Source organism: Orcinus orca, chromosome 11 (genome assembly GCF_937001465.1).
Source record: "Orcinus orca chromosome 11, mOrcOrc1.1, whole genome shotgun sequence".
Classification (NCBI taxonomy): domain Eukaryota; kingdom Metazoa; phylum Chordata; class Mammalia; order Artiodactyla; family Delphinidae; genus Orcinus; species Orcinus orca.
In genome coordinates, this window is record NC_064569.1 from 30,367,119 (window position 1) to 30,391,090 (window position 23,972).

Genomic DNA, 23,972 nt, shown 5'->3' on the forward strand with positions numbered 1-23,972 from the left:
ATTAAACACCTTTTTAGTTACAAACCTTTGCTTCTTCCATCTGCATGATGTTGGCTTGACAATCAGAAATACTGTCATTGATATAATCTATATTAGCAGTTAATGACTCCATCTCCTCATTGATGGTAACCACATTTTTATCGCCCTCTCCATTTTCCTTGACTATCTTTTCCCTTCTTTTTGAAAGCTTCTCTCGTCTTTTTGTGAGTTCTTCCCTTTGCTATTGAGAAAACAGATTTGATTTTAAGAAATTATTTTCATCTAGGACCTTGAGAACATTATGCCAAATGAAATGAGTTAACAGAAGGGCAAATACTGCAGGATTCCACTTATATGAGGCAACTAAAATAGTCACACTCGTAGAAGCAGTAAATAGAATGGTGGCTACCAAGGGCTGGGGGGAGGAGGAAATGGGGATCTCCTGTTCAGTGGATATAAAGTTTCAGTTATGCAAGAGGAATAAGTTATAGAACTCTTCTTTACAACATTGTGCTTATAGCTAACAACACTGTGCTGTACATTTAAAAATGTGTTAAGAGGGTAGCTCTCATGGTATCTGATCTTACCACAATTAAAAAAAAGAAATGGAGATAGCCTCAACCACCAGAGGGCAGACAGCAGAAGCAAGAAGAACTACAATCCTGTAGCCTGTGGAACAAAAATCACATTCACAGAAAGATAGAGAAGATGAAAAGCAGAGGGCTATGTACCAGATGAAGGAACAAGATAAAACTGCAGAAAAACAACTAAATGAAGTGGAGATAGGCAACCTTCCACAAAAAGAATTCAGAATAATGATAGTGAAGATGATGCAGGACCTCTGAAAAAGAATGGAGGCAAAGATTGAGAAGATGCAAGAAATGTTTAACAAAGACCTAGAAGAATTAAAGAACAAACAAACAGAGATGAACAATACAATAACTGAAATGAAAACTACACTAGAAGGAATGAGTAGCAGAATAACTGAAGCAGAAGAACAGATAAGTGACCTGGAAGACAGAATGGTGGAATTCACTGCTGAGGAACAGAATAAAGAAAAAAGAATGAAAAGAAATGAAGACAGCCTAACAGACCTCTGGGACAACATTAAACGCAAGAACATTCGCATTATAGGGATCCCAGAAGAAGAAGAAAGAGTGAAAGGACCCGAGAAAATATTTGAAGAGATTATAGTCGAAAACTTCCCTAACATGGGAAAGGAAATAGCTACCCAAGTCCAGGTGCACAGAGAGTCCCATACAGGATAAACCCAAGGAGAAACACACCGAGACACATAGTAATCAAATTGGCAAAAATTAGGCAAAGGAAAAGTATTGAAAGGCAGCAAGGGAAAACCAACAAATAACATACAAGGGAACTCCCATAAGGTTAACAGCTGATTTCTCAGCAGAAACTACAAGCGAGAAGGGGGTGGCATGATATACTTAAAGTGAGGAAAGGGAAGAACCTACAACCAAGATTACTCTACCACAAGGATCTCATTCAGATTCGATGGAGAAATCAAAAGCTTTACAGACAAGCAAAAGCTAAGAGAATTCAGCACCACAAAACCAGCTCTACCACAAATGAAAAAGGAACTTCTCTAAGTGGGAAAGACAAGACAAGAAAAGGACCTACAAAAACAAACCCAAAACAATTAAGAAAATGGGAATAGGAACATACATATCGATAATTACCTTAAACGTGAATGGATTAATTGCTCCAACCAAAAGACACAGCCTTGCTGAATGGATACAAAAACAAGACCTATATGTATGCTGTCTACAAGAGACCCACTTCAGATCTAGGGACACATACAGACTGAAAGTGAGGGGATGGAAAAAGATATTCCAAGCAAATGGAAATAAAAGAAAGTTGGAGTAGCAATATTCTTAACAGATAAAATAGACTTTAAAATAAAGAATGTTACAAGAGACAAGGAAGGACACTACATAATGATCAAGGGATCAATCCAAGAAGAAGATATAACAATTATAAATATATATGCACCCAACATAGGAGCACCAGAATACATAAGGTAACTGCTAACAGCTATAAAAGAGGAAATCGACAGTAATAGTGGGGGACTTTAACACCTCGCTTCCACCAATGGACAGATCATCCAAAATGAAAACAAATAAGGAAACAGAAGCTTTAAATTACACAATAGACCAGATAGATTTAATTGATATTTATAGGACATTCCATACAAAAACAGCAGATTACATTTCTTCTCAAGTGTGCACAGAACATTCTCCAGGATTGATCACATCTTGGGTCACAAATCAAGCCTCAGTAAATTTAAGAAAATTGAAATCATATCAAGCATCTTTTCTGACCACAACACTATAAGACTAGAAATGAATTATAGGGAAAAAAAAGTAAAAAACACAAACACATGGAGGCTAAACAATACATTACTAAATAACCAAGAGATCACTGAAGAAATCAAAGAGGAAATCAAAAAATACCTAGAGACAAATGACAATGAACACACAACAATCCAAAACCGATGGGATGCAGCAAAAGCAGTTCTAAGAGGGAAGTTTATAGCTATAGAAAGCCTACATCAAGAAACAAGAAAAATCTCAAGTAAGCAATCTAACCTTACACATAAAGGAACTAGAGCAAAAAGAACAAACAAAACACAAAGTTAGCAGAAGGAAAGAAATCATAAAGATCAGAGCAGAAATCAATGAAATAGAAACAAAGAAAACAATAGCAAAGATCAATAAAACTAAAAGCTGGTTCTTTGGAAAAAACAAAATTGATAAACCATTAGCCAGACTCATCAAGAAAAAGAGGGAGAGGACTCAAATCAATAAAATTAGAAATGAAAAAGGAGAAGTTACAACAGACACCGCAGAAATACAAAGCATCATAAGAGACTACTACAAGCAACTCTATGCCAATAAAATGGACAACCTGAAAGAAATGGACAAATTCTTAGAAAGGTATAACCTTCCAAGACTGAACCAGGAAGAAATAGAAAATTTGAACAAACCAATCACAACTAATGAAATTGAAACTGTGATTAAAAACCTTCCAACAGACAAAAGTCCAGGACCAGATGGCTTAACAGGTGAATTCTACCAAACATTTAGAGAAGAGCCAACACCCATCCTTCTCAAACTCTTCCAAAAAATTGCAGAGGAAGGAACACTCCCAAACTCATTCTATGAGGCCACCATCACCCTGATATCAAAACCAAACAAAGATACTACAAAAAAATAAAATTACAGACCAATATCACTGATGAATATAGATGCAAAAATCCTCAAGAAAATACTTGCAAACAGAATCCAACAACACATTAAAAGGATCATACACCATGATCAAGTGGGATTTATCCCAGGGATGCAAGGATTCTTCAATATACGCAAATCAATCAATGTGATACACCATATTAACAAATTGAAGAAGAAAAACCATATGATCATCTCAATAGATGCAGAAAAAAGCTTTTGACAAAATTCAACACCCATTTATGATAAAAACTCTCCAGAAAGTGGGCATAGAGGGAATCTATCTCAACATAATAAAGGCCATATACGAGAAACCAACAGCAAATATCATTCTCAATGGTGAAAAACTGAAAGCATTTCCTCTAAGGTCAGGAACAAGACAAGGATGTCCACTCTCACCACTATTATTCAACATAGTTTTGGAAGTCCTAGACACAGCAATCAGAGAAGAAAAAGAAATAAAAGGAATACAAATTGGAAAAGAAGAAGTAAAACTGTCACTATTTGCAGATGACAAGATACTATACATACAGAATCCTAAAAATGCCACCAGAAAACTCCTAGAGCTAATCAATGAATTTGGTAAAGTTGTAGGATACAAAATTAATGCACAGAAATCTCTTCCATTCCTAAACACTAATGATGAAAAATCTGAAAGAGAAATTAAGGAAACAATCCCATTTACCATTGCAACAAAAAGAATGAAATACCTAGGAATATACCTACCTAGGGAGACAAAGAGACCTGTATGCAGAAAACTATAAGACACTGATGAAAGAAATTAAAGATGATACCAACAGATGGAGAGATATACCATGTTCTTGGATTGGAAGAATCAATATTGTGAAAATGACTATACTACCCAAAGCAATCTATAGATTCAATGCAATCCCTATCAAATTACCACTGGCATTTTTTACAGAACTAGAACAAAAAATCTTAAAAGTTGTATGGAGACACAAAAGACCCCAAAGAGCCAAAGCAGTCTTGAGGGGAAAATAACGGAGCGGGAAGAATCAGACTCCCTGACTTCAGACTATACTACAAAGCTACAGTAATCAAGACAAAATGGTAGTGGCACAAAAACAGAAACATAGATCAATGGAACAAGAGAGAAAGCCCAGAGATAAACCCACGAACCCATGGTCAACGATCTATGACAAAGGAGGCAAGGATATAAAATGGAGAAAAGACAGTCTCTTCAATAAGTGGCACTGGGAAAACTGGACAGTTACATGTAAAAGAATGAAATTAGAACACTCCCTAACACCATACACAAAAATAAACTCAAAGTGGATTCAAGACCTAAATGTAAGACTGAACACTATAAAACTCTTAGAGGAAAACATAGGAATGAACACTCTTTGACATAAATCACAGCAACAACTTTTTTGATCCACTTCCTAGAGTAATGGAAATAAAAACAAAAATAAACAAATGGGACCTAATGAAACTTAAAAGCTTTTGCACAGGGCTTCCCTGGTGGCGCAGTGGTTGTGAGTCCGCCTGCCGATGCAGGGGACACGGGTTCATGCCCCGGTCCGGGAAGATACCACATGCTGTGGAGCAACTGGGCCCGTGAGCCATGGCTGCTGAGCCTGTGCATCCAGAGCCTGTGCTCTGCAACAGGAGAGGCCACAACAGTGAGAGGCCCGCGTAGCGAAAAAAAAAGAAAAAAAAGGTTTTGCACAGCAAAGGAAACCATAAACAAGACGAAAAGACAACCCTTGGAATGGGAGAAAATATTTGCAAGCGAATCAACAAAGGATTAATCTCCAAAATATATAAAGAGCTCATGCAGCTCAATATTAAAGAAACAAACAACCCAATCCAAAAATGGGCAGAAGACCTAAATAAACATTTCTCCAAAGAAGACATACAGATGGCCAAGAAGCACATGAAAAGCTGCTCAACATCACTAATTATTAGAGAAATGCAAATCAAAAGTACAATGAGGTATCACCTCACACCAGTTAGAATGGGCATCATCAGAAAATCTACAAACAACCAACGCTGGAGAGGGTGTGGAGAAAAGGGAATCCTCTTGCACTGTTGGTGTGAATGTAAATTGATACAGCCACTATGGAGAACAGTATGGAGGTTCCTTAAAAAACCAAAAATAGAATTACCATATGATCCAGCAATCCCACTACTGGGCATATACCCACAGAAAACCTTAATTCAAAAAGACACATGCACCAATGTTCATTGCAGCACTATTTACAATAGCCAGGTCATGGAAGCAACCTACATGCCCATCAACAGATGAATGGATAAAGAAGATGTGGTACATATATACAATGGAATATTACTCAGCCATAAAAAGGAATGAAATTGGGTCATTTGTTGAGACGTGGATGGATCTAGAGACTGTCATACAGAGTGAAGTAAGTCAGAAAGAGAAAAACAAATATCGTATATTAACGCATGTATGTGGAACCTAGAAAAATGGTACAGATGAACCAGTTTGCAGGGCAGAAGTTGAGACACAGATGTAGAGAGCAAACACATGGACACCAACAGGGGAAAGCCACAGGGTGGTTGGGGATGGTGGTGTGATGAATTGGGCGATTGTAATTGACATGTATACACTGATATGTATAAAACTGATGACTAATAAGAATCTGCTCTATAAAAAATAAATTAAAAAAAAGAAAGAAATGGTATTCATCTATTCATATACAATGCAACCACCCACCCCCCCCACACACAAGAAAACTTGGCAAGCATTCAATTTACCCAGGGAACAAATTTAGAAAACTAAAATTAACAGCTAAGGGAGAGCATATCTACTTTCTATTTTCCACACCTTTAGGAGCCTATTCATATCAGCCTCCATATTGGAAATAGTCATTTTCTGCATGATGATGTCTGTGACCCTGCGTTCAAGAAGCTGCCACTTCATGCGAGCTGTCTTAGAAGTAAACACTCGGCCTGTCAATCCTTTCCTCTGATATTTTTTTCTAGAATCATAAAAAAACAAACATAGTTACTTATGTGCTTATTTGATTATGTACTGCCAAATAATGAGCTGTTTTTCATTTAAGTCCAACATTCAGTAATGCAAAGATTATGTCAGGAGGAACAGAAGAATCATGTTGACCTGGTTCCATTTGTCGTGGGTGTTGGTAAGGCCTGGACTCTTGCCACAGGAATTCTCATTTTCTGCTGGGCTCCAGCCCTTGATGCATCTGTTTCTATGGTAGTTGCACTGGAACCTGTGTCCTGAACAGGGGTATCAGTTGAGCTCAGCTTCCGAGTGACTTTCCCAGCCACTTTATCTGACATGGGCCTTACTTGCCGACGAAGAGCTGTAACCTGAAATAGCAATAGAGATTGACTCATGCTCTTAGTCTATAGAAATACATCATTTATCTCAAAGCCAGAATGTTTCCTCCAAATGGTCAACTTGCCTCTTCTGTTTTGCGACGAAGAACCACTTCTTGGTTTCTTTTTTGGGCTTCTAGAAGTCTAAGTTGATGCTATAAAATAATATTGAATAAGTTAAAATAGGAAACTGAAAGATATAATACTTCCTACTCCTGCATTAACATGTTTCCCCATTCCACTGGGAACTGTAAGGGTTCTTAGCAGTATCTGAGCTAACACTCAGCTTGCATCCATTACTACAGATATAGATATTTTATTTCAGTAAACACAAAGGCATACTTATATAGCCATTTCTCTCTGAAAATAAAAACTTATCTCTGTGACACATACTTTTATTTAACAAACACTAATATAGGGCTTACTATATACAAATACTTTTCTAAACGCTTTACAAATATTGTCTCATTTCATTTTTGCAGGACATTTTGTTTTGGTTGCTGGCTAAGGCATGATTAGGGAGAAACACAGCTTAGAATATTTTCAACAGAGGCATCTTACAATATATACAGTAGCTATAAACTATTTTAAACATAGGGAGAATGTATATTAATTGTATTAGCACTTTATAGTAATTTTGGAAATGTTATTTCCAAATAACATTGGAAATAAATGTTTTATTGTTGGACAATAAAACAAACTGGCTACCAATTTGTATTTTAGGTAGTCTATATGATAAAGACAATTATTATTAATTATTTTAAGCCACTTTCTAGGGATATAATTTAGGAAATAATCTTGATCACAATAGGCTTGATCACAGATAGCCTTGATCACAAATGTCTCTTCTAGGACTTTAATTCTGTGATGTAACAAATAACTCTCCATGTTCTGTATCCCAAATTCAAAGAGATGATACATCTCAAGTTTATACACATTCTTATGTTATCAGATGGGAATTCTTTGATAAAAAGCATCTATCTTATCACTGACATATCTTAATTGCCTACACAATAATAGACATAGAAGCAAAGTTAATAAATCTTTTTTTAAATGAATGAGCTATCAAAAACTAAAATTAAATATAGTTTTAAGCTTCTCACTACATTTAATTTCTTCATATTAAAAATAAAATCTCAAGCTCATTCATTTTTTTTGTATGATGTACATATTTGGTTCTCTAAGCGTTCAAAGTTGAATATTACAAGAAACAATATAGACAGGAGTTGAATATGCACACAAAGCAACAAATTAAAGGTAGGAGAACATCTGAAATGGTAGCTTTGTATGTGATTAGCCAGCCTCAGATCTTTATAATAGAATAGAGACACCATATGTTGTGGATAAGATTCAAAAGTTCAGTCCCAGGAGTTAACTGTTCAATATTGATCTCTCTATACATCATATTAATTAGTAATAAAGAAATAGGTAGCATACATTGTAAGGAAATTATTCCTGTTACCCAAAAGTTTTCATTAAAAACAAAATAAATAGGCCAAAAGTCAAAACAACCTAAATGCCAGCCAATCGAGGAATGGATTAGGAAAATGTGCTCTATACATATAGCCATAAAAAGGAATGAACTACTGGGCTTCCCTGGTGGCGCAGTGGTTGAGAGTCCACCTGCCAATGCAGGGGACGCAGGTTTGTGCCCCGGTCTGGGAAAATCCCACATGCCGCGGAGCGGCTGGGCCCGTGAGCCATGGCCGCTGAGCCTGCGCTCCGCAACGGGAGAGGCCACAACAGTGAGAGGCCCGCGTACCGCAAAAAAAAAAAAAATAAAGGAATGAACTACTGATACATGCTATAACATGGATGAACCTTGAAAACATGCTAAAATGAAAGAAGCCAGACACAAAAGGCTACGTATTGTATGATTCCATTTATATAAAATGTCTAGAATAAGCAAATCCATAGACAGAAAGTAGATTAGGAGCCAGGAAGGAATGGACAGTGATTGCTAATGGGTATGGGGTTTCTTTTTGGAGCGATGAAAATGTTCTGGAATTAGAGTGGTGACTGTTGCACAAATTTGTGAATATACTAAAATCATGAATTGTATAGTTTAAAACAGTGAACTTTATGGCATATAAATTTTCTCAGTTTTTTTAAAAAAGCAGAAAAAAAGACTAGACAATATGTTAAAATGTGCTTCTACTCGATTTCAGTAGGAATGTATTGGTATAAACAAGATCTAAAATGCCCAGGAATTGAAAGTGATAAAATAGACTGATTATTAAAATACATTAATATCCTGGGAAAATAAATAAATACAGTCATAAATATGGGAGTCATCTGGCTAAAATATCTACTTTTCTATCTCATTGCTCACTCTTCTCTATCCCCTTAATTTCCTCTTTACCCCCCAAAGTAGATTTCTATTTTCTAAAATACCCTGTATGTTTATGTTTTCTTCAGGGAGAATTTAGAAAAAGTTGGTGAGAAAAAAAGAACAAGGGCTGAAACCTAACTGATATTGTGGAAAGGAAGGTGATGGCTTCTGTTTTTAAGAAAAAAATGTCATAAGAAATAACTATATTGCCAAAACTTTGGAAAGAAAAAAATCCAAACAACTATAACCTATAACCCTAATACAACCACATTTAGCATATTGATATGTATCCTTCAAATTTTTCCCTCATTGTAAACAAGCACGCATATATAAAATGTTACTTTACACTTAATGTGAAGTCATAGTCATTTTTCATTTTATTATGCAGTTTCCAAATCCTAATTTTTAATGGATGAATAACCACCTTTTAAATGGGATGAACCATAATTTATTTAACTGTTACCCTTACTGACACACATCTTAGTTGATTTTACAGTTTTCATTACTACAAATAACCCTAAAGTGAAGATTTTAACACACTGTAAAGTAATTTGTCTTAGTTTAAATTATTTACTTAGTCTGAGTTCATGGAAGCAGAATTCTTGGGTCAAAGAATATGAAAATTTTTATAGCCCTTAGTAAAGCCTCTTCTAGTGAAGCCTGGTTATTATTCCAGGAACATTTATAAAAATCTCTAGTGGAAGCTGCCTTTGGAACCATCTTAAAATTACTATCTTATATAATACTGCAACTACTTCCTTGGTCTCCCTAGAAATAACCAGTCATTATTTGCCATTTTCTTCCATCTGATCATCTAGGAAATACGCCTCCAATAAAATTTATAATAATATTATAGTGTTTTTCATAAACTTTTATATGGAATTACTATAATCCACATACTATAATAAATGCCAAATTATAAAATGCTTATTTACTGTCCTTAACCTGTATTTAATAAAGTTATCAAAATATTTCTTTCATTTATTGAACAATCTTGTTGATATACAATATTCTTACATAACTGAGAGTTAAAGTCCACTCACATCTCTTTTACGTTGATCCTTTTTCAATTGAGCAATCTCTCTGTTTCTTCTAGACTCTGTCAATCTGGCTTTTTCTTGTTCTTCTTTCATTTGTTTCATTAAGCGAACCTAAAATATTAGGTAAATACATCTATTGTGATTACCCTATCGCAATATTCATTAAATAAATCACATGTATGGAAAAATGTTCTTAGGATTCTGAATATTTAACAAGAAAAAAATGTGGAGTTTTGCTACACATTAAATGGTCAATTCGTATTTTTGTAAGATTAATATATTTATATTTCTAATACATTTCTAACATACTTCTATCAAACTGCTTAGTGTTCTATGCTTTTTATATTCAATGTCCAGCTGTTCTACAACTTGAATGATTTTTTGGTATCTAACTTATTATCAGTAGCTGTGTGACCTTGAACAAGTTACTTAACAACTCTAGACTGGTTTTCTCATCTATAAAATGGAGGTAATAGCTCTATGGGATTGGATTCCTCTGAGAATTCAATAAGTTAATACCTGCACTATGCTTATAACAGTGCCTGGCACATAGTAAGCACCTAGCTATTTTAGCTATTTTTGCTGTCATCAGCAACTACACAACATAATAATCTACTTCTTAAATCATTTCCACATTTCCTATTTTAAGGAAACAACATTGATTTTCATGCCAAAAGTTAAGAATAATCCGTTCCACCACAAAAACAGTAACGGATTAGAATTCACATACTCTCTCTGGTCAAGGGAAAAAAACTTGTACTTTTCTATGCATGGGAATGATAACCACCAAATTCAAGATAGTTGTTACCTCTCAGGGAAAAGAGAATATGATCAGGAAGAGATATATAGGAAGCTTTGTGCATATCGGCAATGTTTAATACCGTAAACTAGACAGTGGATATATTGTTCATTATGTTATTATCTGTGCTTTCTTGCATGTTTGAAATATTTTATACTTTTATTAAGTTTGTATAAGAGTTTTGTTTTGTTTTGTTTTTAAAGTCAGAGAAGCCCTGCTGACCACATGATTTTCAGCTACTCCAAAGAAAGACTTTGACTATGGATGACTATAGGAAAACAACTTTTAACTGCCAAAAGGAAGTGCATCATTTCTAAGACTGGTTACCTTTTATTGAATACAGGAAGAACCACAATAATTTTTTTTTGGTCCCAAAAGACACAAGCATCACCAGCATCTACCGTTAATGGAAAATATAATCAATACCTTTGTTTTTTTCATTTCCATCACATCCTGCTGTAATTTCTTCAATTGCTTTTCATATTGGGACTGATTTTTAAGCAACCTTGCATGCTCTTTTTGAGCTGTCTGAAGTCTCTGCAGTTCTTTATTCATGGCTTGCAGTTTCTTTTCATATTCAGACCTAACTTTTTTTGCTTTTTCTTCTGAGTAAGATTCCACTGAGCCTAAATGACCAAAAAATACTTGTATTTGTTTGTGTGAGACACAGATTTTTATTTCACAGATTTACAACTCATGACCTTAGACAAGAACTACCTCCTAAATACAAACCTCAGGAGGCCAGGATGCCTTTCAATCACTCTGCCTTTTAATATCTACTCTTATTTAACAATTATTGAAGTTTTTATCATTTTAATTTAAAAAAAGTACCCAGCATAAATCAAGGCATTAAAACAATTAGCCACAACTTTGGGAAAAAAATTACTAAATAGCCTAGACAGGTACCAGCATGAAAAAACAAAATAAACAGTAATATTTAACATAATGGGACAAATTAACATTTAATGTGACTTTTAATATTATTTTTTTCTTGTAAAGGAAGACAGGATAAAAATCTATTTTGACAATTTAGTTTGAACTTTAATTTGAATTAAATATAATTCTTACCTAAGTTTTGAAGCACCTGGTCTCTTTCAAGCTGAGTGTCCCGAATTTTATGTTGCAGCATCATTAGCTTCTCTTCATACTGCTTTTTCAGTGTCTGCAGTCTTTTCTGGCTGTTTTCTAGTTCATCAATCAGCTTTTGCTTGATTGCAATTTCACAAGTAATGTTTGCTAAGTCTGCCTGATAATTGGCTATTATAAAAGAGGAAAATAAAAATTCTGGGATAGGCCATAATAAGAGCATGAAAACCATCATCCGTATCCAAGTATTCACTTGGCAGCTGTAAGGAAAATATCCTGAATATACCAAAAATTAAAAAAGGGCAAAAAGATAGAGTGTTCACTTTGGTCAAGGACAAGAGATACCATTTGTAGCAAATAAGAATGGAAGTTACACAATGACAAAATCCAATAAGAGAAGAACATGAGCCTTGGAGGGCATACATAGGCCAGCAATTATAAAAGGTGCTTTCATCAAGGACGAACTGGAGAAGGTTAAGAGTTTTCTGCCATGTTTTAAACAAGTGCCCAAAATAAATTTTTGTCCTTGTACCAAAGGACAAGTACCTTTTTCATCTGACTCAGAATCTGATTCATCAGAGCTTTCACCCCCTTCAATGTCATCTTCTTCCTCCTCCTCTTCCTCTTCCTCATCTTCATGATCACTCACTTCTTGACTTTCTTCCTAAAATGTGATTTGTGTCCATTAATAGCACAATATTGGCAAGGCAAACTGATTACCTCATTAAGGGAGACTGTGTGACAGAATTAGAACAAAAATTTTTACATTTTGTGTGGAAACACAAAAGATCCCAAATAGCAAAAGCAATCTTGAGAAAGAAGAACGGAGCTGGAGAAAACAGGCTCCTGAACTTCAGACTACACTGCAAAGCTACAGTCATCAAAACAGTATGGTACTGGCACAAAAACAAAAATATAGATCAGTGGAACAGGATAGAAAGTCCAGAAATAAACCCACGCACCTATGGCCACCTAATCTATGACAAAGGAGGCAAGAATATATGATGAGAAAAGACAATCTCTTCAATAAGTGGTGCTGGGAAAACTGGACAGCTACATGTAAAAGAATGAAATTAGAACACTCCCTAACATCACACACAAAAATAAACTCAAAATAGATTAAAGACCTAAATGTAAGGCCAGGTACTATAAAACTCTTAAGCAAAAATATAGGCAGAACACTCTTTGACATAAATCACAGCAAGCTTGCTTTTGATCTACCACCTAGGGTAATGAAAATAAAAACAAATATAAACAAACTTAAAAGTTTTTGCACGGCAAAGGAAACCATAAACAAAACAAAAAGATAACCCTCAGGATGGGAGAAAATATTTGCAAATGAAGCAACTGACAAGGGATTAATCTCCAAAATATACAAACAGCTCATGCAGCTAAATATCAAAAATACAAACAATCCAATCAAAAAATGGGTGGAAGACCTAAACAGACATTTCACCAAAGAAGACATACAGATGGCAAACAAACACATGAAAAGATGCTCAACATCACTAATTATTAGAGAAAAGCAAGTCACCTCACACTGGTCAGAATGGCCATCATCAAAAAATCTACAAACAATAAATGCTGGAGAGGGTGTGGAGAAAAGGGAACCCTCCTACACTGTTGGTGGGAATATAAATTGATACAGCCACTATGGAGAACAGTATGGAGGTTCCTTAAAAAACTAAAACTAAAGCTACCACATGACCCAGCAATCCCACTCCTAGGCATCTTTCCGTAGAAGACCAAAATTTGAAAGGATGCATGCACCCCAATGTCCATTTCAGTGCTATTTACAATAGCCAGGACATGGAAACAACCATAGAGTGAAGTAAGTCAGAAGGAGAAAAACAAATATCGTATAATATCGCTTATATGTGGAATCTAGAAAAATGGTGCAGATGAACTTATTTGCAAAGCAGAAATAGTCACAGATGTAGAGAACAAACTTACGGTTACCACGGAGGAAAGGGGAGAGGTGGGACGAATTGGGAGATTGGGATTAACATATATACACTTACGTATAAAATAGATAACTAATGAGAACCTACTGTATAGCACAGGGAACTCTACTCAATGATCTATGTTGACCTAAATGGAAAGGAAATCTAAAAAAGAGTGGATGTATATGTATACATATAACTGATTCACTTTGCTGTACAGCAGAAACTAACACAACATTGTAAAGCAACTATACTCATTTAAAAAATAAACAATAAAAAACAAACAAAGAACCAGAATCAGAGTTAGAATTTTTCTTCCTCCCTTAATATTATGAAGTGTGCCTAGCCATATGACTTAATTTTGCCCCAGCTTCTATTATGGTGCTTTATATTTAATATGCACAATATAGTCTCAATGAATAAATACAAAAAAAAAAGAGACTGTGAGTATAAAGTACAAGAGCACAAAAATTTCACTTTTCATAAGTTAAAAATATCAATCCACAATTTTAAGGTTATTTTACAATAATTCTGTCTTAAATCAAAGAGTACTTCATCTCTCTTAGTATTCTATCACCCCATACACAATGCTTTCACAGTGCACAAGACTGTGAGTTGCTAATATTTAATAGCTCACATTTCTGAAGAAAAGAAGTCCTCAAGGACACAATTTAAAATGGATGTATGATAACCGATTCTCTTTTCTACATATAAGTTAGTACAGTTATCAGCAACCAAGAACAACCTAATCCAGGGACTCAAAATTACAAGTTTATTCTCTCATACTTACAACTTCTAATTCATTGCTTTCTCTTTCTGAAATACCCTTTTCTTCTTTCTTCTCTTGGTCAGTGTCTGTATTATCCTCTTTACCAGCCACACTAAAAAAAAAAAAAGAAGCAAAAGTGTATGATGCTAAAGTAGAGAGGAAAATTGTTCACTTTTTTCTCCCAGATTTTTAAAAACCATCAATTATTTTTGAAAACAAACTAGAAGAGTTCATCATTTAACTCAGCAAAGTTATCATGTCTGATGCTTCAGAGGAAAATTGAAACTGCCATTCAACTCATAGTACAGTGATTTATATCAATGGAGAAAATCTTATTTTCTAGAAACACTGAGGAATAGATTATACCCTGGAGCATGACACCTGATGAGACAGCTAAGAACTAGTCACCATAGCATTCAATCAACTAGAATGTAGGCAAATTAAATTTAATGGAAATAAAAAATATTTTTGTTTTCTCATCTAAATATATAAATTTTTCTCATCTTAATACAAAGATATAGAAACTGCATTTTTTATTAATGTCCTAATACATTTAAGAATAAATTTAAAGATCAGAATACATCTGCCCACAGTAAGTTTGTCTATACCGGCTGCATCCATCACAATGTTCAGGTCTCCCCTGGTAATAGAATAGTACAGGTTCTTTTCTCCTAGGTCATACCTGTAGCACAGGGCTATTTCTCATAATGTTCTCACAGAAATGGGTCTCTGCACATCAGAATTGTCTGAAGTTCTGCCTGACCCCTGATTGAATAGGAAATTCCAGGATCTGCCACAAGATTCACCATACAAATAAAAGCTTCCTCTTCAGGTATCAGTAAAGCAGCCCTAACTATTGATATATACTAATGTCACATAATGTTATAGCTAAACTAATTGCTTCAGCCCTAGTGGCCATGAGAAAAAGAAGACTCTATAGTGAGCAAAGTTTTTACATAGTTAAATCACTCTGACCCTTCAGGGTTTAGCAACCACCATCAATTATGCACAGAAGTTACACTTCTGTTCATTAGACTCCTACATTTTATCCTAAATAATATTAAGAAAGTGAATTTTAAATGAATTTACATATGAAAATTTTCTTCTTGTGCTATAGTTAACTTTTTAAATCATTAAGAATACTTGAATAAAGCAATATTATCCAAATAAAATTCTTCTAGAAAGAGCTTAAAATTTTTATCAGAATAACTTTATAACAGCTATCATTTCTTTCAAATATTCTGCTACATTAAATAATTGCCCTAATACATGGACTTATTTTTAGCTTCTAGGCTAAAAAATTAATCTCATTTAGGTGCTGGTATTATTATTAAACTCTAATGTTTAACTGTAGGTCCCAATTCTCAAAGACATTTTTGAACTCAGAACAAGATGAACACAAATACTTTTCCTTTGTAAGCACTTTTCAGAGTTCTTAATTTATGTTTATTTAGGTAGTTATTTCTGTAATTTCTGTCTTCCCCACTAGACTGTAAGCCTCATGAGGGAAGGGATCATGTCTGTTTGGCTCAGCATTACATGCCCAGTACCCAAGGGATGTGCATAATAAATGTGCATGAAGTATTTGCTAAATATATTAATCTCTATGATTGTGCATGAGCACCTCTGTTTGGAACCTCTGCCTATGTGTCTCACACACTAATTATGTTGGAGTAGAATAGTACAAATTGAAAGATGCATAAAGATGCATGGAAGACAGCATATCTCTAGAGTGAGAAGAAACTACCAGTAGGAATATCAATAAAATCCTCTTAACTGGAGAGGAATCAAGTAAACTATAACAAGGTTCCATGAGTTTGTTAAATCACTTGTTAGAGAAAAATGTTGAATATACTGAATGCCTATCTTACATCACTTGTATCATAATAGGACTGTTCATTTTCCATCATCATACATTTCAAGATGAAAATCTAGAAAGAAACTCCCCCTTCATCCAATCATCTGATTTAAAGGCCAGCACCATGTACTCAAGTAGTGCTATACTTGAGACCGGCCTAAGGCTTAAGACTAGGAAAGGAGCATGTGTTAGGAAAGATATCTCCCATCAGCATTTCTCATCCCCTCCCCTATGCAGTCTCCCTTCCTCACCTGCAACTCTTGCAGCATACAATTTTTGTTATTGTCAGTTCCTTCATTACTTCAAGCTCCAACACAAATTCCCTTTTATTCAGGTTTATAGCCATACAACCACCTTGTTTCAAATACTTGACCTAACACACCCTCCTACACCCTCCAAGTCACCAGAATCCAGCTTAACAAATGTTATTTTCACTTATATATGAAGTTAACTCATGTATTATAAGCTGTTTGTGCCAATTCTGATGCAGAAAAATCAGCAGTTGTTAACTTCATATTAATTTACCTTTATAAATCATGTAAGGCTTAAGCTTTTAAAGTACACAATTTGATACTTTATGATTATTGTACAGCAAACATTCAAGTTTTCTTCAATAAAGTGGGGAAATTTCATATCTAAAATAACTATCTAAGCAGCAATGAAAAATATGTAAGTTTGCACTTTACATAGAATCAGAATCTTGGAGCTGGAAGGAACACTAGTAATCAAGTAATTTAAACCCTTTGACATTTAACAAGCAATGTCAACATTTTTGTTGACAACCAAAAAAGAAACTGTGGCCTGGTGAAGCTTATCAACTCAAGGGGACTTAAAACCAGGTGTCATGACTCCAAAGCCAGTATTCTGGAATATTGCCTCAAAGTTCAGTTCACAGACAGAGAAGCATCAGCATCACCCAGGAGCTTGTCAGATACGTAGAATCTCAGGCTCCATGTCAGTCCTACTGAGTGAGAATCTTCATTTTATCAACACCCCAGGTTATCTATATGCACATTCATATTTAAGAAGCCCTGTCCTAGAACACCAAACAATTCTGCTTTTGTTATCTATTAGGCATCATATAAAAATTGGAGGCAAATGCTATTCATTAAGTATATTTAAAGGACTTAACTATTTTAAGGTGGGAAAATGTTTCCATTACACTACTTTAACTATGCATTTTATTCTGACCTTTCGAAAGAGAAAATTTTTCACATTTTAATGCTCTAATTTAATTCCAATGATAAACATAATGTCCTAAATATAAACTAATTAGGTGAGTCCTAAGATGACCTACAGATAGAATTATATTTTAATTATAGAATTATATTTTAATTTAACTATATAATTAAAATATAATTCTAGAATAAATTATAGAAACTTTAGAATACTATGTAATATGTAGGGTATAATTGTGGAATGTAAATTATTAAATAACTTAAAGAAAATATAATTTACGGTTTCATCTATTTAAAGTAACAGATTAGTTTAATTGTTGCACAGTAAAAGTTCTCAAGGCTTATTTTCTGTTTGGTTAGTTGGTTGGTTATTTTTGCGGTACACGGGCCTCTCACCGCTGCGGCTTCTGCCGCAGCGGAGCACAGGCTCAAGACGCGCAGGCCCAGCGGCCACGGCTCACGGGCCCAGCCGCTCCGGGGCACGTGGGATCCTCCCGGACCGGGGCACGAACCCGCGCCCCCTGCATCAGCAGGCGGACTCCCAACCACTGCGCCACCAGGGAAGCCCCAAGGCTTATTTTTAGTAAGATATATATATATATATATATATATAAAGTGGTGCTTCTAAAATAGTTAATATTATTTTGAAACCAGTTTATTTTCTTAATTATTTTGATATTGTAATCATGAGACGTTTAGAAAAATCTATAAAGAGAAGTTCTAATAAGAAGTAAAATACTACTTGATACTTGGTTAAATAATCATAATATTGAATGAGTAAAATGCAAATTTTTATTATATTGGGAGTTCAGAAGCAGTGCTTCTAAATTTTGCTCAAATTTCAAATGGAAAAAAAAAAGAGAAGATCCTGGGGGGTTTTTTTGTTTTTTGTTTTTTTGGCGGTACGCGGGCCTCACTACTGTGGCCTCCCCCGTTGCGGAGCACAGGCTCCGGACGTGCAGGCTCAGCGGCCATGGCTCACCGGCCCAGCCGCTCCGCGGCATGTGGGATCTTCCCGGACCGGGGCACGAACCCGTGTGCCCTGCATCGGCAGGCGGACTCTCAACCACTGCGCCACCAGGGAAGCCCAAGAAGATCCTGTTTTTGATGCTGACTTCAGGTACATTTTAAAAGCAAAACTTGTTTTTCTAATTCCTCCTTAAATATGCCTTATAAATCTTATCTGTAGTAAGGCCACAGTTTCCTTTTACTTTGTTGCCATTTTAACGTTGTTTTCCTAACAAAGATTACACAAAATAAGGAAGAGATGAGAATGAACCCACCCATGACTTAGCATGTGCTGCAACAAAATGCGAATTCCCACCGAATTAATAATTCCCTGTCTGTTCACAAGTTTCCAAAAGGGATATTCTGAAAGTTAAAGGGTGGGGTTCTTGGGCCATTTTTAGCCATCAAAATTATGATAATCTATTCTAAATTCACATGAAATTCTTGAATTTTAATTCATATAACCACTGGCTTTTATTCTTAAAAAGTATTTTTTTATATTTTCAGTGTTTTTGTTAATTTTATAAAATCATCATTATTTTTAGGAGCACCAAGCTAATCTAGTCTGAAACAATCTATAATTCTACAGCATATATCCTTTTGAATGGCAACTAAGTATTTAAATGACATTTTAATAAAAAACCTGGGAAATATTCCAACCTTCTTTCTTCTCGATTGCTTTCCTCAAGTTTCTGTAGCCTTCAAAATCACGAGGCACAGTATTGGAAGGCCAAGCCAATGAAGGACAAACCAGACAGTAAAAAGCGAAAGTGATAAGAAGGTAAAAATGATACATGAGCTTGAAGACTTTAAAATAAATTTTAAAAGATATCATCAAAGGACAATACACAGTAAAAAGGCAATACATTTTGTATGAATAAAAAGTAAGAAAAACAAGCAGCATTATATCTAAGAAGAGTATATATAGACTATCAGTTGAAATTATTCAGCAGTAAAATGTACAGTCTCAATTTATAAAGTTGATAAACAGTAAGAGTATTTGGATGCCATTGCTTTTTTTAACCTGAAATGGATCAATTTTCTCAGATTCCAAAAAAAAAAACCTACTTCCAATGATATCCTCTCTTCCTTGTAAACCTTTACAAAATACCTTTTTATGGCATCATTAAAAGAACTTCAAAAAGTAATGCCTTTATACCATAATATGAAAATACCATTAATACTACATACTAGGATACTAATTTTTAAACTTGTTTTCTATTTCAATATACTACATGTGAACATCACTAAATCTAAAAAAAATTCTATTTCAAAATTATACATGAAATGGTATTATGGTCAAATGAATATGACTATTATGATATCAGTGGAAAACTGTAATTTTATTAACTGAAAATTAATATCACTGTACTAATTACTAGACTACCAAAAAGATATATCTAAGGCAAAGGTAGCAATAAAATGGGAAATGTAGTACATTCCATTAGTAAGATTATTTTTCAACCAGCAAAGTATGAGAAAAACTATAAATATGTATTTAAAAGCTTTGACATTTAAAGAATATTCAATACACAGAATTGGGAATCTTTACTCAGTGGAGTGTACTGAATACCAGTATCTCTCATGTAGACAAAAAGATAGATGTGCTAGGCTCTGATTAAGCATATAGCAATCTTGATATAGTACACTTCTGCCTGAATTCCAAAAAAAAATATTTTTTCAGAATCATCAGTAATTTAAAATGAAGAGATTGAGTCTTAGTTATGAATTATTTCATCAAGGCAGTTCTCATTTTAATTTTATAACATGATTTTTATTTGCTGGCCTGTGATTGTTTTTCACAATCAACTTATATACTGCTATTGCAAGAAGAGACTAGCAATCTTTCTGAGAAAAAAATTCTGCAGAGTGATAGTCACCAGAGATCAAAATGTCCAGTATAATGTCTAGAAAAGGGTAAGAAAAGCCATCGCCTAAGAAATCTCTGTGTTTCTAGAGTTTCAACCTGACACCACTAAATACAAATATAATGCAGTCTGATGAATGAGTGAATTTTTTATAATGCAAGTCATTTAAAGCTAGATATTCAAAAATATGGGGATCAATGTATGAATGGTAAATTTTCTTTATCCATATACAGCAAAAAAAGTAAAAAAAAAAAAAAAAAGTCTAATCTAGGCTTATACTGATGATAATGAGCTATAATGACTCAAAGGATATGGTTCCCTAGCAAAAAACCCAAATTTTCTATTTTCAGCATGAAATTTTGTTTACCTTACACTAGAGAGCTATATTAAAACATATGGATAATGTGAGCTAATAAGTGGATAAACTTTAGATGCCTTCCCAATTGTCTCTTTAAAAAATCACTACAATCAATAGTTCCAAATGACAGTAGAGGGGCAGAGATATAAACTAATAATCTGATACTTCTCCATAATTTAAAGGAGTTCAGTCTTTATTTCATTTAGTTCCATTTATAATACCTCTTCCACAGTTAAATGGGGGGGGGATGACAAATCTTGCTAACCATTCTAACATTTGTGTAACTAAAGAAAATAGTCAATGTAGTCTATTCGATTATTCTTCCTTATTTTCTTACTACCTACACTTATGGATTATTTTACATCTCAACAGAAAATAAGCACAGGAAGAAGAGCCAACCTTTAAACCACACATCTTAGCAATTGGTTGTAGTTTAGATAAAGACTTTGACAAGAGGGTGAAAATTTCATGTAAAACAGGACTTATGGCATCCTCCTTGAACACAAATGTAGCTTCTGACATAAAAATGATACAGTTGCCACTCCACCAACCAACACTTAGTGTCAGAGGCCCTGAAGTCACTACAACCAAAGGCTAACAGCACAAAAACAAAGTAAATTAAAAGACATGGAGCTTCTAAAGAATTTGTGCATTCAGTGGGAGAAACAGAAGTAGCTATGAGAACTGGGACAGCTGAGCAAAGCTGAACCCAAAGGCCAATCCCCAGATAGGTTTTGGAAACTGTCAACCAAAAGGGGTAACAAAAATCTTCCCTACACTATTTAATTTTTTTTCTTAATGAGGTTACTGCCCAAATTTTCGATAGTTGGATTAATGCTTCCTCTTTCAAAATTACAAATATCCCTAGAGGAATTTTATTAGTTATAAGTCATTTCCACTGGAATGAGTTCCTTTCTCTAGTCAGATGGCTTTGTTTCCAACTTTGAATTTAAGGAGATGAGAGAAGAAAGTAGATGATTTTGAAACTGGGAGTGCTTCGGGCTAGGGAAGAATTACATGAGAACTGACCTCATAAGGGAGGAATGAATCAAGGTAGCATGGGGACACAGAAGGTCAGTAGGTAGGAATAAGAGAGAATGGCTAAGGCGGAAATTCATATTTTCCCCCAAAGGTTGGTCTACATTCATGGAAGGGAAACAAAGTTTCTTTCCCCTATTTTCCTTTTCCTATTCCCTTTTGAATTGCTCTTACCACACTATAGAATGAGTAAATATCATTTCATGTGAGTGAGTTGGGAAACCTGGACATTATGTACTTGTAACACTTTCTAGAGAAAAATTAGTTCCAAGTTCCAAACGATTTTAAATTGAACTTACTTACTATATATGCAAGGTTGAGGTAGAACCAAATTTTGCAATGTTCTCTTTGATAAATAAAATAAGTAAATATGAGGCATGTAATACAACTTAACCAGAATCAATATATCCAAACAGAAGCTACTCCCTCCAGAGTTCCTGTAGAAGACTAATCACTAACTTCAGTAAAGCTGCTGTCATTCTAAACACTTTATTATGTTTTGTTTCAACAACAACTCTTTATTATTTTTTGTTTCAACAACAACTCTTTATTATTTTTTGTTTCAACTTTAGCAAACCCTTTGGCTAAAATGAGAGCTTACCAATATTTTTAAGAAAGGAATTTACATTACATGCAGCTAAAAGTTATTGGTGATAAATGAAATGCTTTATCAAGCTGAGTAAAATAGAACTATTTATCAGTCAAAAACCTTACAACCCTGCATTGTCACAGAAATAACCTGCATCAGAGGTATAAATTTAGGGTACCTATGATCACTATAAAAACGTCAAAAGTGCCTAGGTTTCTATTGGGATCCCTATCTGTTTTTTATTATTCATACCCAACAGGTGATTATGGTAACATCTCTAAATTTACCTCAAAAGGAAAGAGCAGAATCAGTTCATGACCTTAAGAAATATACCCTTGCTTATCCTTACTTATTATTCATGAACACAAACCACCTACACCATTAAAAACAAGTCATACCATTTCACATTTTGACCAACTACACAACTGAATTTTACAAATAAATGTTAAGTCATGTGCAGAAGTCTCATTTTCATTTCCACAGCATGTTGGGTCAAACCAGTTTTGATAATTCTGTGAACACTGTTACAGTTTTAATTGCCCTGCATAAGAACTAACCATTATATATTTCTTAATGCTGCCATAATCAGCCATCCATGAGCAACATCTTTTAAGACATTAGTATCTTAAGAATGCAATTTCAATTGCAATGCCTCCTAACCATAGATGTGCAACTCCTTGTTTTAATTATTCTAATCAGTCCTTTTTAACTCAAGGACAAACAGCAGAATTAATTTGGAGAGTTTAAACCTCTAATAACTTTGGTCAACTGACTATTCAAAGAAGAAATGCTTGGTTGTCAAAATAAATTTCTAAATAAACTGAGCAAAGCAGCAGCTAGACTAAATGTCAATAGTAATTCTAAAAAGTGCACCTCCATAACAAGCTATTTGACAAATAAGATATCTTTTCCCCCTTTGGAATATCTAGCCAAAAATGCTTAAAATTAATTTGACTGGCACGTTCAAAATATATTCTATGTAAGTAATTTGACTGCACCATAGAATCAATATGTAAACATGTAAACAATTTATGAGGTTTTAACCACTCATAGATTACAAGTGGTCATATTTTAATTTTCCTCCTCTTCTTTGCATCCAGTTGATTTCAGAGGGAGATATTACCAGGATGCAAGGAAAAGGAAGCCTAGAACAGTGGTGAAAAGCTGAGTAACTCATTGTTGGAAGAGTCAGAAAGCCTGAAATAACATAAATAACTTTCACATAATCAAATTAGAGCCCACAGAAAATACTTAAGAGACCAAATGATATTAAATGACAGTCTGATGAATTAGTTTAGCCTTTAGTTAAACTAATCTAGACAGGAAGCAGAATATATCAATGAGACTATTTAATTGTATTAGAAAATGGAAAAAAAATGAAAATATTGAGTAATGGTAGAACAAGCTTTGCAGAAAAGATGAATGGAATGCAAAAGCAGCTATTTGAAAAGATAATAAAATAATTTCTAATAGTAATTTTACCTTATAGTCTAAATAAAATTCACTACCATATTATTATAAATAAATTAATTTTTTTACATACAAGTAGAGATAA

At 34.4% G+C, this 23,972-nt stretch overlaps 1 protein-coding gene across 11 annotated transcripts in view; it reads right to left on the reverse strand.

The window, feature by feature from the left end:
* KIF21A (kinesin family member 21A) overlaps nt 1-23,972 on the reverse strand; it is a 158,203-nt gene that overhangs the window by 35,384 nt on the left and 98,847 nt on the right. For 6 of the 11 annotated variants that reach the window (XM_033412362.2, XM_033412366.2, XM_033412364.2 and 3 more), the window contains exons 12-21: nt 19,225-19,263; nt 14,542-14,632; nt 12,355-12,472; nt 11,791-11,979; nt 11,149-11,348; nt 9,927-10,034; nt 6,638-6,706; nt 6,328-6,542; nt 6,034-6,187; nt 26-220 (exon numbers count right to left, since the gene is read on the reverse strand). In XM_033412362.2, coding sequence (XP_033268253.1) covers nt 26-220; nt 6,034-6,187; nt 6,328-6,542; nt 6,638-6,706; nt 9,927-10,034; nt 11,149-11,348; nt 11,791-11,979; nt 12,355-12,472; nt 14,542-14,632; nt 19,225-19,263 — 1,378 coding nt within the window. The remainder of the gene's footprint in view (nt 1-25; nt 221-6,033; nt 6,188-6,327; nt 6,543-6,637; nt 6,707-9,926; nt 10,035-11,148; nt 11,349-11,790; nt 11,980-12,354; nt 12,473-14,541; nt 14,633-19,224; nt 19,264-23,972) is intronic. The other 5 variants (XM_004283480.3, XM_033412370.2, XM_033412365.2 and 2 more) reach the window with 1 other exon arrangement.